This window comes from Heliangelus exortis, chromosome Z (genome assembly GCF_036169615.1).
Source record: "Heliangelus exortis chromosome Z, bHelExo1.hap1, whole genome shotgun sequence".
Lineage (NCBI taxonomy): Eukaryota > Metazoa > Chordata > Aves > Apodiformes > Trochilidae > Heliangelus > Heliangelus exortis.
This window is the reverse complement of record NC_092454.1, coordinates 40,305,110-40,318,899: the sequence shown is the minus strand read 5'-3', so window position 1 is coordinate 40,318,899 and position 13,790 is coordinate 40,305,110. Positions and strand designations below refer to the sequence as shown.

Here is a 13,790-nt window from a genome sequence, read left to right as displayed (position 1 = left end):
GATACCCATGCTAATGAATTAACGTAGCCTGCACTCCTTAGATGGGAAAAAAAAATAATCAGAATTTTGACGAAGCTAAATGAAACAGTAGTGATTAAAAAAATATCCCCAAAATCCCTAACTAGGCAGGTTCATCTTTAAAAAGGAGTAATAAATACAAGTTAAACATGGCAAAAGTACATTGTATCAAAAAGACATGTTTATGCTTCACTTTATTCAGCTCTCTGCCCTGCAGTGTAAGGGCCATTTGTGCGTGAAAAGTCTTGGTGATCATCTTCATCCAAATCCAAAATGTCTGGGATATCATCTGACTCTGAAGACAGGTCTGTAATAGTGAAATCAGGAACCTGTGTAGGAATGAAATTTCAATCAATTTAAAAGTAATAATATATTTGTTCAATACACCTTACTGAATTCAGGAGGCAAAGATGCTCAGCAGCTCTAGAAATCAGACCCAAAATACTGAATACAGAGAGAAATATGTACAGTCACATAAGAAACGCATACATTAAGACAGACCAAATATTACAGAAGATCTGGATCAGTGGCTTAGAAGACAGGATTTTATATTAAGTATGGAACAGAGCTGAACTTAGTGGAGTGTATTTAATGAAACTGGTGACTGGCAAATTAGGACAGGAACCTTTAAAACTTGTGTCATCTTTCTTCTTTCCTTGGGAGCGATGGGCTATATGAAGGAATCTGCCCTGGTGAACCTTATAGGGATTTTCCTGTGCTGCTTGCCTACCCCATCAAACCTTTCCTGACGAAACAAGGGTCTGGGACTGCACTCCCATTTTGGCCTCTGCTTCTGTACTGTTATGCAGCACTAGATTTCAGGAATGGCCGTAGACATGAGTGGATACATGGATGTTACACACTTCTAAAAATGTTTGTTAAGACACTTACAAGCCTAAGTCACAACCCTTAAGTCCTCTTAGCAGGACTTAGATTACTTAGGCATTTCTGAAAAATGGGATATAACTAATGAATTTCCTCATAACCAGAAGTTTTTTTGCCTCAGGTGAAAAACACATTTATAGTTTGAGTCCTGTTAGCTTTGAGGTTGCTGATGCCATACCTGGAGCGAGGCACAGTATCAGCACACAATGAGTGCTGCAGGCTGGCAGGACTGTGGTTCTGCTTGTACAGAGAAGCAGCAACTTGAAGAGGCTTGCAGGCTTTTGTGTCACCTACACATAGTGCTGACTGGAGAAGCTGCTTTAATCCATGCCTTGACTGTAAAACACCTTGCTTATGACTTTTATGAAACATGGCACATGAGATAAATCATGTTTTGCCTGCTATGAAGACATGTCCAAAGAACAGAGAACACATCAAAGGATAAAGGGATTACTGTTTTACCAGGCTGTAGATTGCACTGCAGGACTGAACATGAATCACTCAGTTCCTCAGAGAGTAGGTATTAAAATATATCATATTACTATATTAATTAAAACTGAGCTTCAGAAGAATTCAAGCAGCATGTCACTGACCAGGCACCAGTGGGAATGCAATGAAATGTGCAGCCCACTTTGAGAACCTAAGCTTGTTCAAAACAAGATAGGTAATCTTTGTCCCCTAAAAACTGAAAAGGCACCAGGAATGGGGGAAATAGGCCTTTCTACCGGCAAGAATTATCTTGCATCTTTCTGCTTATGACAGTTTCTCTAATAATAGTATAGAAAGCTCAACAAGTTTTCCCATTATCAGCATATGACCCTGTTTTTCATACAGCAGGACACATGGGGATGGGCTAAGAAGACGAAGGTACATATGCAAAGTAGTTCATATGCAAACTCATTTAGACATGTGCCCAAACAGATAGTTTTAACAAGTTGGTCTGTTTGAAAATTACACTGAGCTGCACAAATGACCGTGTTCAGTAACTGTGTCTGGCCAGTAGACACGTGTTGTTCTTACAGACAACAGGCTAATTACTCAAATACAAGTTTATGTTTTCCTCATCTCCTTAGTTTACACATTACAAGCAGCTGACTCCTTCAGCATGCTACTAAGAAGTTCATAACCATGAAAAAAAAAATTCAAATTGGACTGTAGCTGTCAGCATCAGAGTAAAACAGGATTGATGTAAGAATGGTTTATCTCATTTTCAACATGCTAAATTGTCTTAGAATAGCATATTCTGACATCTTCACCACTCTAACTAAAACTATGTAAAAGCCCTTGGCATTGTAGTACAGCCTGAGTGCAGGACCTTCGGTTCCATATCACTTTTCACATTTGACAGCAAGTCAAAACAAAGCATTAAGTCAATTCTTGCAACAAAGAATAAGGCTAGATATGACTCTTTGTGCCACTAAGCTGCAGTTAGAACATTTATATGGAACAGCATCCTGTAAAATCCTTGTATGGAATAGTGCAAAACATACTTCAGTGTTTTTCTGTCTTCCTATACAAATGTAAATGGCAATACCAACTTAACCTTAAATTAATCCATTTTTTTTTCTTGCATTATGTATTTTCAGAACTGAGCCACTAGCAATTTGATAGATGGTTCTTCTTTTGTTCCCTTTGAGAACAAGCACTTACTTTTACTCATCACAGAGGCTGAATTACCCAAAACACAATATCCAGTTTGGTCTGAAAAGGAATACACTTACAACACTGTGCACGGTATCTCCCCTAAGTTGTTGCACAGATTACTTTCTGATCATGCAAATGACCTACAGGCCATGCCTAACACGTAAGTTAGGTCCTGTTTTCTCTTTTTAATTAGATGGGTTATGTAAGTTTTTTGGATATTTTTTTTTTCTGTACTATTTGGTTGGATTTTTCTTGTGGTTTTTGGTTGTGTTTTTTGTTGTTTGTTTTGGGGTTTTTTTGGGGTGAGGCGTTATTTTTTTTTTTAATAAAGATAAATAACCATCAGTTGTCTCCAAATCATTTCTCCTATTTGACTAGCTATATAGTAATATTGTAAATTGCAGTTTGGAAAACATTACTGCAAAAAATTCATTTTAAGGAATGAGAGAGATTTCAAAAGCTTTCTAGCTTTCTTTAGTTTGAGGCAAACTGACTATATCCCTGCACTTTCAGTCCCTATGCAAATTTTGTAATTTGGACTTGACCGATGTGTACGCTGCTATAAATACGATGTCTGGAAAGCTTTTGTACTTTATGGAGTTATTTACAAATGCTTGTATTTAAAACTGTTATACCAAAGAATTACCAGCAATGATAGAATAACAGTTCTCTTAAATGAGTTGTGAAGGGGAAGTTTCAAATAGCATGAAAGATTTTTGAGTGGTCACTCTTAAGATAGAATCAGTTTCTGTATTCTAAATGAACCTTAAATAACCTTACAAGTGATAGTTACTTCATTAGTATTCTAACCTTTACCATCCCTGTTTCCGCATGACTTTGGCACTCTTTCATTTCATCTACTTTATTTGCATTGCTGCAAATAGGATCAACTGTTTCCTATAATTTCCAATATGTTTGGTCTGATCTTTTTTACAAGGTTCCAGAGGCTTCACAGCTGAGCTGTTTGAACTGTGCAAATACCAAGTTTTGTCTGTAGATGTGTAACTAGCATAGACCCTGGGGATATGCTGCACTAGATTATTAACAAGACACCCCTGCAAGCTACAGTTAAAATTCAGTTTAAACATCCAGTGCTATCCTTGTAAGGACAGTTCAATAATTTCAATCCACAGACTTTTACTCAATACAATATGACCGTGCTGATTTCCTATTATGTGGACCACTTTTCCTCCAAGGAAGGGTTCCTAATTTTATTGAGGGGGATGGGAGTGTGGAAACTAGACACTTCCAGGGGGCCACAGAATGCCATAGAACAACCACACACCACAGCAGCACGTTTGGTGCTGACAGGCTATTAGCTCAACCATTAGGTAAGCATTTAACCAGGAAGTCCTCTATGGCCACCAGTTGTAGGTCAGCTGTCAGAAGTAACCTTTAAACAGAAGCCACCCAGCAGTGTATGGTGAGAGAGACATGATTTAAAGATCAAGGCTAGTAACATTTTTCCTAGCTTTCTCCTTCACCCCTTGGCTGACATTCAGTAAAGCTAGACAGCTGCCTAAGAGAGTACAAAACAGTGCCACACAGAGGCAGATTAGAGAGATGGGAAATAGCACCTCACGTTGATTTCTTGTTAAGCAGACCACTTACTAAAAGTAAGTATGGAAAGCTAGAAGTTACAGAATCTTTCTGTAATCCTCAGTCACTACAATTTGGCTTAATATTGTGCTTACAGCAGTCTTCCTAACACTTACAGAGCAACCCTGACTCAAGAGCTAAGCCAGCCCTTTCACATTAGAAGGCCATCCTACATGTAATTTGGTTTAGTGCCCACATTGTACCTGCTGGAGGCATTGTTCCATGTAGCAACACAACACTAGGTGACAAACTTCCTCTGAACTCTGTATTTGCTCCAAACCATTTGGTGACCTCTTTGAAAATGGTGGCCAGAATTGCTGCACTGAATTATTGCACCTCAGACTTGCACAGGGCATACATTAAGACCACAGCCACAACTTACCTGGACAACCCTGAACCAAGAAAGCGTATTTCTTACTGACTGTAATTTTCTTCCAGGGAAGGGATTCACTGGATTTATTGAGGAGCAATTCCACCCAAGTAGCTAAGTGTTAATGTACATCAGTTACTCAAGTTTAAAGGAGGGTAAATAAATTAAATAGGTTAAAACTGGTATTTGCAGTTGAGGAGTATATATTGTTTATAGGAAACTGGCAGCCAAAGCAGGTAGTTGACAGTCTTGGAACACCTCCTGTGAAGGCAGGACTGGTTTTCTTTTTTTGTCCATATCCTTCTAAATATTAAAACATTCATCGGCTCAAAGCTTAGGTCATCATTAAAGTTAGGCAACAGCAAGCACTAAAAAAAGCAGCAATAAAGCTAAGACTGAATGGAAAAACACACCGAAACACATAGAAAGCAGAAGAAAATGCTGCAGCAGTATCATACCCGTCTATACACACACACATAGATTTTCAAAGCGCGTCTACTTCATTTGCACTTCAAGCTTGCTTTCTGCTAGACCCACTTTGAAGGAGTCACAGAACAGCAAGTTACATTTATTTTAAACACCACTGAAATGGAGACAGACTTTGGCTACTGAAGCATTTATTACTAACATACAAAATTAATTACAAAAAGACGGCTACAAAAAAAAGCAACCCACATAACAGCAGGCACTTTGGTACAAACAGCATGAATCTTTTCTGTAGACTGCATATTAAAAAAATATATTGATAGTGATTTGCTTTGTCACTGCAACAGGCTCCCAAGAAGTGGTCACTGCACCAAGGCTGTCAAAGTTCCAGGACAGCCAGAATGACACTCCTAGCCATATGGTTTAGTTTTAGGTAGTCCTGCCAGGAGCAGAGTGTTTGAATGATTCTGGTCTTTTCCAACTTCAGGTACTTAATGACTGGTGTCAGGCTGCTGTATTATTCAACAGTTTTGTTTATATAGTTAACATTAACACTGTCACAGCATTTAAGTAACTCCAGCTGACTTGTTCAGAAACCCCACCTTCAGCTCTGGGATTCTGCACTCATGATATTTTTGACATAAACTGTGTAGCGCTGCAATCTGAGACAGTCAGTTGCATAATAATCAAATACGTGATCTGAAGAAAAAATGGAAATGGAATTTAAGCATACCTAGGCTAGACTGCAGGGTCTTTAAGTGCATTTCATTGTATATAAGGCTTTTATATCATTCTGGTACAGACTAAGCAGCAAATCAGATGTTTTTAGCTCTGTTAGGTTTCATTTACACTAATGGCACTAATGTAATTAATAAGCATGGTGAGGTTTCTTAACTTGGCAGACAAACAAAGCATCTTGGCAACTGTAAGCTGTCAAGATTTAGGCATTTGATACAGCTTGAGTTTTGAGTTGGCTGAACTACACAGAACAGTACAGACATGTCTTTTCTCTGTACCATTCCCTCAGTCTTATGCTCAGGAATTTTTCTCCAAGGCTTTTTTGACAGCTGCACTTGCTAAGGCCACTTGTTTGGTCAGTCAGCAGAGTACATGCATGCTATGCAGTTTATTCAGTAGTGTGTTCAGGCTGTTTGTCTTTCTGGCTGGAATTTTTCTCCCCTTCACCTTTGCTCTCAGCATGCTGAATGCCAGGCAGTTGTGGGTAAAAGGGACCTACCAGCCAGTTGAGTGGTGTGTTGTTAACAAGATAATCCATCACATCATCCAGAGACTCCTTCATTTTCTTCATCTGTCCTTTGCTAGAGGTAAGAAAGCTGTCTGATAATTCTTGGAAGGAGGATGCTGACCGAAAGCTCTGGTAGGCATCACCTGCCATTGACCCAACACTGTAAACCTGATTCTGCACATTCTGTGGCAGGCCCTGTAGGCTCGAGATCAGTGTGAGGCAGGTGGTCTGAAGCTGCTGAGTGAGGCTCCGTGCAATAGCTAGAGTTCTTGATTCAATGTGCTGGAAATAAATATAACAGCACATTAGTACATTTTTATGACAAGGAGCTCTGTGTTACCCAAGATATCCGAAGCAGCAAAGTAAAGGGGATGCAAGTAAAATAAAGCTATAGGAGATAATAAAACAGGTCTTAAGTCTGAAGAGTCCAAGGCCTGAAAGTACTTGATACTGTTTTCAATGATCAAGTACTTTGTGGAACTGTGACACTGGTAGCTTTTACCCAGCAAGAGATAGGAAAGCTCTTGTTTCAACTCTGGATAACAAGTCACAGCAGGTAAGTATATTCTAATCAACGAACTAGTGTTTAAAGCTACATGTAAGAATCGGTGAGCCTGTGCCTAAGATTGCCGCGTGCTGAGAAACATTATTTCTGGTCTGGCCAATTCTGATGGCCAGTTAAGTGAGTCCGAGCTTATCTGGTTCATGTGCTAAGCAGGATAAGCATTGTCTGGAAAGGAGAACGAGCCCCAGAGCATTTGCAAGAAGCAGACTCATTTAAGAGTTCGGGTGTACCCCACTTTTCATAATTGTCATGAGTCAGCTGCCCTGAGCTTCAGCATTCAGGCTTCACATTTGCATATAAGAGTCTGTGCTGTTAAGATGCCACACACTTTGGGAACTGTTAGTTTACCATTACAATGACAATACATAATCCATTTATTTGTGGTTTAAAGTTGCATGTATTTACCTCAGCGCTGTGCGGTTCGTCACCATCATTTTGGCCTGTGCTCTTCTTCCACTCTGCCCAGGACTGATAAAGTTTTTCCTGAGCACCAAGAAGTTTCTCATTGGCACTATTCATGTTCTTTCTGGCATACTCGATCTGAAATATGGCCAAAGAAGGAAGTAAAGCAAAGAGTCCAAGCAGTTCCATTACGGCTGCCCTACCTTACCTATTTTGTAACCTCTTTTTACATGCTTTTAAAAGTTCACTATAAAATACCTTGAGGAATATAAGAGTGTGGTCCTTCTCTTCAAAGAAGAGAAAAATGGAAGCAGTCTTGAGATATTTTATGGTGTATTACCCTGATGCAACTATTTCCCCTTCCTCTGCTAGCACCCTACACAAGGATTTGAAAGTGTATGGAGTGCCATGACTTCTTATGCACAGTAGGTCCTGTACATAAAGGCACAGTGTCACGATAAGACTACTGAAGCACTCAGAAATGCTCAGACATGCACCCAGCAAGGATAAGCCCATAAAGAATCAAACATTTTATTAAGAAAAAGGAATTAAAAGGACTGAAGTATTTCTAAACTGCGAGACACCGTAACCAAATGAGGTCTCTGTCAAACCCCACATTCAAGCGGGAATATAATTTTAAACATCACTTTTATTTTTGCAGTTCTTAAAAGTACAAGCAATTGCTGGCTAGTTTACAGCTCAGCCCGACTTAGGACCTCTCCTGAATGATGGTGGAAGAAGTTTTCCTATGCCCCTTTTAGCTGTTTTCTGTACTCTGAAACTATGCCAACACTTGCTCTTTATATCTCAAGTACAAGCTTAAACTTACCAGATTAACAGTGTGGTGCAGCTGAGAGATTGTCTCCTGGCTTTTCTGTTTAGCATCTCTGACTTTATTTAAGGCTTGTTCATAGGCACGTGTGCGAACCTTTGAAGACAGGGATCCTAATCTAACATAGTAGCTTGGCTTTTGAACTCCAACTTCAAAACCTTCAACTTTTGCAGCTTCTTTTTCTAGATATGAAGAAAGGAAGAGAATTTATCACTGGAAGAAAAATTTAGGGTCTGAGGCAATTTTATTTGCTTAGTAACAGCCAAAAACTGGCCTGGTTCCCCTAGCACCATGGTACGTAGACAGGCAACCCCATGCAGAATTTAGGATTTATTTTCATTCTGCTCCCCTGTGAAGATGCTATTACAACCAGCAAGGCAAAAGGTGGTTTGGGAAGCATACGTCTCCTCCCCTCTGTGAGGAAGGGATCAATGGATGATTGTTTGTTTCTCTACAATAGAAACATTCCAACAAGATGAAACCTTGAATTTTTCTTACCTAATTCTGCTTCTGTAAGTGGGAGATACTGGTCTACAAGGGTCTCGGATTTAGTGAGAGCACTGTCCACTCCACTGCTCACCATCTGCACCACACGACTTCCCAGGACAGTGTTAATGCTGCCATTGACAACAGACTTGGTCATATTTACACTGTCTTGCATCGCTTCTTTAGTCTTGCCCACAACTCCAGTGATTGTGTGAGCAACAGTATCCTTGGCACCGGTCACAGTAGTTGTTACAGCTTCTCTGGCTCCCACAACTACATCCTTGGCATTGGCGACAACCTGCCATGGGAAACAGGCTGGTTCACTAAAAATGTTTTCTAAGGAGAGCTACATAAACCAGGAAATATAAACTTATGCTTAAGCTTGTACAGGTATTGTACAGGTATTGTACAAAACAAAACGACAGCCATTCAGCCTTCAGCACAAAACACTTCAGATAATATAATTAAGGAACTGCTTGCTTCACACTGGGCAGGAAAGAGATGAGGACTCAAAATATAAGATGCTCACCAGTGAACAGCAGCTATAGGTAGAGGCGTCAAATGTTGGGGGGAGGAAGGGAAAAGAGGCTTAATGGCCTCCCAAAGGTATCAAACAATTCTGAAGAAACATCTTTTCATTTATCATGATCATCATCAAAGGGTTAGGGTTGAAAAGGAATTAAAGATCATCTAGTTCCACCCCCTTGCATGGGCAGGGACATCTCCCACTAGACCAGGTTGCTCAAAGCCCTATCCAACCTGGCCTAGCACTTCCAGGGGAAAGGCATCCACAACTTCCCCGAGCAATCTGTGCCAATGTCTCACCCTCTTCCAGCATAAAACCAAACCCTTTGTCCTATAACTATACATTCTTGTAAAAGGTCCCTCTTCACCTTTCCTGTAAGCCCCCTTCAGGCACTGGAAGGCCACTATAAGGTCTTCCAGGAGCCTACAAGAGATGCTCCAGCCCTCTGACCTTCTTTTTGGGGCTCCATGGCTTATTGAAATCCTCTTTTCTATTATCAGTAAAATACAGGGAGATGGAAGGTGTATGGTTTGGCTTAGCTTATATCCATGGAAACAACTTACCTTGTCAGTGGGTTGATTCAGTATAGGCAGCCTCTCTTCAATTTTGTCTAGACCTATGCACGCATAGTTGTTGGCAACTACAACTATAAAAGGAATTACAATAGTTGATTTAATTTTTTCCTTAGTATAAATAACTAAGAGTATAAATAACAAGTAAGAATTCCTCTTGAAACAGAGCTGATGCAACAATGGTCTTAAGTAGTTTTTCCCCTTTCCAGTGAGATTTGAAGCAGTAAAGCCCAGAACAAGGCAGGTTTACAGTGCCAGAAAAAAAAAGCCCACTTGCAGGCAGAGAAAGTCATTCAATAGCATACAAGCAACTGTTAGAACAAGTTGAAGTACCTGGCCTTCTGCCACTTTGGGAAGCCAGGCTTCTGGCTACAACAGCCTTGTGACAGAGTTGCCAAATTTAAACACAAGTTGTTCTCCCAGAGCAAAAGTACAAAGTAGCATTTGAAACCAGGTGAAATGTGAGAAAGGTGTTGAGCAAGAGACTACGCAATCATCTTGGCTCTTTAGAGGAGCAAACCAATCCAGTATTACATAACCTGGAATCTGCTTGGCCTCTGGATTCTTATGTATTTTTTGTCTTTGCCAAATGATACTCAACTGTCATCACTTACTCAAAAAGCCAAGCAACAGGTTCAGTCAGCTACCTAAAACAGCACCCCAGACCAGCATGATCATGCTATAAACTGTAAGCAAATCTGGGTAGATAAAGCAATCAGTTGAATTAAAGTTATCAACAGCTCCATCTTTGCCTTACTTTGTGGTTCCAGTTTCTGGATGATAGGCATAGCGCTCGTCATGGCTACTGAAGTAATTGTCTTCACTCCTTTCTCTGCTATCTCACAGACTGACTTCAGATAAGGGTGGTTATCCTTTGTAGAGATGTAAGCTGTGGACACCATATCATAGGTAGAGCTCACCAAGGGAAGGTTGACAACTCTGGATACAATGTTCTGTTTAACAGAGAACTAGGTTAGTTGACACTTATTTTTCTGAACTAGACATAAAAAAACTACAGGGCTAACTCAGACATACCTGCTGCGGATCAATTGCTGCCAATGCCATTTTTTTCAGGTCCTGAATCTTAAAAAGCCTGTTAAAGAAGCATAGCTGAGTTATGACCTCATCATTCATTCAGCCGACTTCGAAAACAACGCTTTCCTAATCAACACCTTGGAATCGGGGGAGTAGGATGTTCACATTCTTGCATATAGGAATTACATTGTATTAGAAAACAAAGTTTTGTATATCTAAATTGTTACAATTACTTTGTTCTGTTTAGGCAACACAAGTAAGGCACATGCAAGGGTCAAGCTTTGAGGTACAAGTTCATTGCAGAATTATGAGAGTTATTATTTTTGGATTATTTTTCTATAAGTTGACACACTTGGGCTTATCTGCTGAGCCAGGACAAAGAAACACCAACCAAGAATTCACTGACACTCTACTGTAGGATGTCTAAGTCAGAAGAAGAACCTTAATAATATCTTAATTTAGACTGGATTTTCTGTTGCTATAGGGGAGTCAAATTTGACATTTGCATCATCATTGCTGTCCAAATCTTGAAAACACGTGGAAGATTGAGGTGAACCACTCATTTCAGTAACTTTAGCTCAGTTCTCACAAGTCATTCCACTGAATTCAAGTTCATTATCTCTCGTGCCATGCACAATGCCCAGGTAGGGCTCCCCCTACTCGGCTTGCTCAGAAGTTACCATTCCTGTGAAATATAGAATATAAGATCCCCATTGCAGAAAATAACTCTCCTTCCTGCTAATTTAAACTCAATTACTACCCAGCCCACACTAAACCAGGATGCAGGCACCAGGAAACAAGCCCATGCTAACCAATTATTTTCTAACATGCATTCCCATGGAAAAAACCTAAGAACTCCCCACACATGAGCCCTAAAAAAGGAATAGAATATTGCACTACCACATGAGGAGAACACATGTAAGTGTATTGCCATCCTAGAGACATATGCAAGCTAAACTAAATCTTCATGAATCACTGTTTGCATTGATGGGTTTCCTATGAAACTTGAGTGCCAGAAGAACCTGGATACATGAAGGCAACAGAAAAGTAGGAAAAAGGCAGGCCTAAAAAGGACTGTAGTTTTCAAGGCTTTCTGCTAGGTTTATCAAAAAGCCATTAGCCATTTTGTTTTTAATATATATTACATTATCAAAGGGAGTATGCTGATATTCTGCCTGTGGTCAAGTAGGATTTTTTTTTATATATATAATGAGGAACAAGGACAAAGGCATGCTGTTCACATTTTACAGGCGTATTTGCATGTATTAACACACACGTGCCAAAAGGTAACACCTGTAATGAGATTAACCACTGTGCATGGAACACACAAGGATTACAAGCAGTAACAGAGAAGTTTTCCTTAGATCTGTCAAACACAGAAGCAACAAGAGAAACACAGCATGTTTCTCACATAGCATTACAAGTCATATTATTTAAGAGTACATCTTTAGTTCACTTTGAACTGCAAAGCATACTGTTGAACAGAAGGGGATAAAAGTGTAGAATCTGGCCTCTGAATGCAAGAGCTCTTACTTTAATGATTATTCAATATTTGTAATGGGTCCAAAAAGATCCAGCCACACATGGCATGGACTTGAATTTTAGTCACTAAAGCCGTGAAGTTCTTCCTCCTCTTAAAGACGGGGAAGATAGAGAGGATCACGCAGTTTCACAGATCCCTTGAACAGTTTCAGCTCTGGCAAGAGTCTGGTTCCCTTCAGCAGAGCAGATGATCGAGGTGCCCGAACCAGAGCCCAGGGCTCACCTCAGAAACAGCGGGAAATTCTGACCGAGACAGGGAATCGAGCAAGTCACAAAAGGCCGGGCAGCAGCACAGTGAGCCGAGCTGAGCCAAGCAGCTTGCCCTGGCTAACGGAGGGGCCCGGAGGAGGAAGGAGCCGCAGCCTTGACCGGTCTACTGGGGCCTCTCGAGGGGTGAGGGAGCCCAGGACCTTCGCCGACCCTCGAGGAGCCTCTCGGGACTTTCCGGTCCCGGCAGCGGCTTAAACAGCCCACGGAAATTCGCCGGAATTTGGGACGGGAGGTGACGGCGGTGCTGACGGAGGCAGCGGGGGCGGCCCCGCGGCGAGGCGCAGACGTAGCCGGAGCCCCCGCCCGCTCCGCCGCCGCCCTCGCCTCCGGGCTGCACCATTTTGCCGAATCAAATCCGCGGGGTCTGCGGGAAGCCGAGCGCTCCCGCCGCCGCCTCGCTGACCCCCGCCGCCGCCGGGAGTCGGGAACGGGGCACCGCGGGGGTTCCGTACTCACCAGGGAAGGGAAGAGAGGAGAAATCCCGACCTCCAGCACCGGCACCGCCGCCGACTGTGAAGTCCCGGCCTCGCCCCACTACTTATAGGGAGTGGCCGCTGCCGGCCGCGCGCAGCCACCTCTCTCGCGAGAGCAGGTTGCGTCACCGTCACCGCGCGTCACACGCGGCCCGGGGCGGGGCGGAGTGTGAGGGGGTGGGGGAGGGGAACGGGAGGGGGGGGGGGGGAAGGGGGAGCGGGGCTGCCCGCTGCCCGTCGGGCGCCTGAACCGGGGGGCACCGCCTCGTCCGAAACCAATAGTGTTAGCCCGAGGAAGGGCTATCCGGCCGCTCTCTCAGAAGCCCGGTCCTTAGCGCTCCAGTTCAAACAGACGGAGCAGAAGGAGTGATGTGGATGCACCTCGGGCGTACCTGGGATGTGCCACAGGCAGCAGAGAGGTTACCGAAAAGATGCTCTCTCCACTCTCATGCAAATCTCGCAGCTCATCCAGTTGGAGGGAAAAAGTGCGGCAAACTTATTAAAGAACTCAATCCGAAATGCACTAGGTAGAGTTTCAGGGAAACTTTCTCTCTGCCATAAGCAGGAAGATGCAAAATAATTCTTGTTGGTAGAAAGACCTATTTCCCCCGTGCCTAGTGCCTTTTGATTTTTTAGGAGACAAAGATTACTGATCTTTTCTTGATCAAGCTTTTGTTCTCAGTGGTCTACTTATTTCATTGTATTCCCACCAGTGCCTGCTCAGTGACATGCTGCTTAAATTCTCCTGGAGCTCGGTTTTAATTAATACTTGGCTGTGCTGGCCTTAAATTAATCACATCTCTTCCTTCACCCAGCAGCTCTTAACCAGGAGTTGTCCCACGTGTGGCTGGAACACAGGATGAGCTGAAGCAGGGGTCAACTGACCCTGAGACAGCCCA

At 42.1% G+C, this 13,790-nt stretch overlaps 1 protein-coding gene and 1 long non-coding RNA gene across 6 annotated transcripts; one reads left to right on the top strand and one right to left on the bottom strand.

Annotated features, from left to right (window-relative positions):
• Nucleotides 1–177: 177 nt before the first annotated feature.
• On the bottom strand, nt 178–13,016 carry PLIN2 (perilipin 2). 5 transcript variants are annotated; one of them, XM_071732181.1, is made up of 9 exons: nt 12,875–13,016; nt 10,607–10,664; nt 10,329–10,524; nt 9,563–9,645; nt 8,486–8,771; nt 7,985–8,169; nt 7,159–7,293; nt 6,180–6,470; nt 178–347 (listed from the first exon to the last, which is right to left on the bottom strand). In XM_071732181.1, the coding sequence occupies exons 2-9, from the start codon at nt 10,634–10,636 to the stop codon at nt 213–215; spliced, it is 1,341 nt and encodes a 446-aa protein (XP_071588282.1). In that variant the 5' UTR covers nt 10,637–10,664; nt 12,875–13,016; the 3' UTR covers nt 178–212. The 5 variants fall into 5 exon arrangements, with proteins under 5 accessions (XP_071588282.1, XP_071588284.1, XP_071588283.1 ...); XM_071732183.1 differs by lacking the exon at nt 12,875–13,016 and adding an exon at nt 12,140–12,699; XM_071732182.1 differs by lacking the exon at nt 12,875–13,016 and adding an exon at nt 11,020–11,043.
• Nucleotides 827–4,838, top strand: LOC139790391 (uncharacterized). Its single transcript, XR_011723474.1, has 2 exons — nt 827–2,856; nt 2,894–4,838. It is a non-coding gene; the product is annotated as an uncharacterized lncRNA (long non-coding RNA).
• Nucleotides 13,017–13,790: the final 774 nt, after the last annotated feature.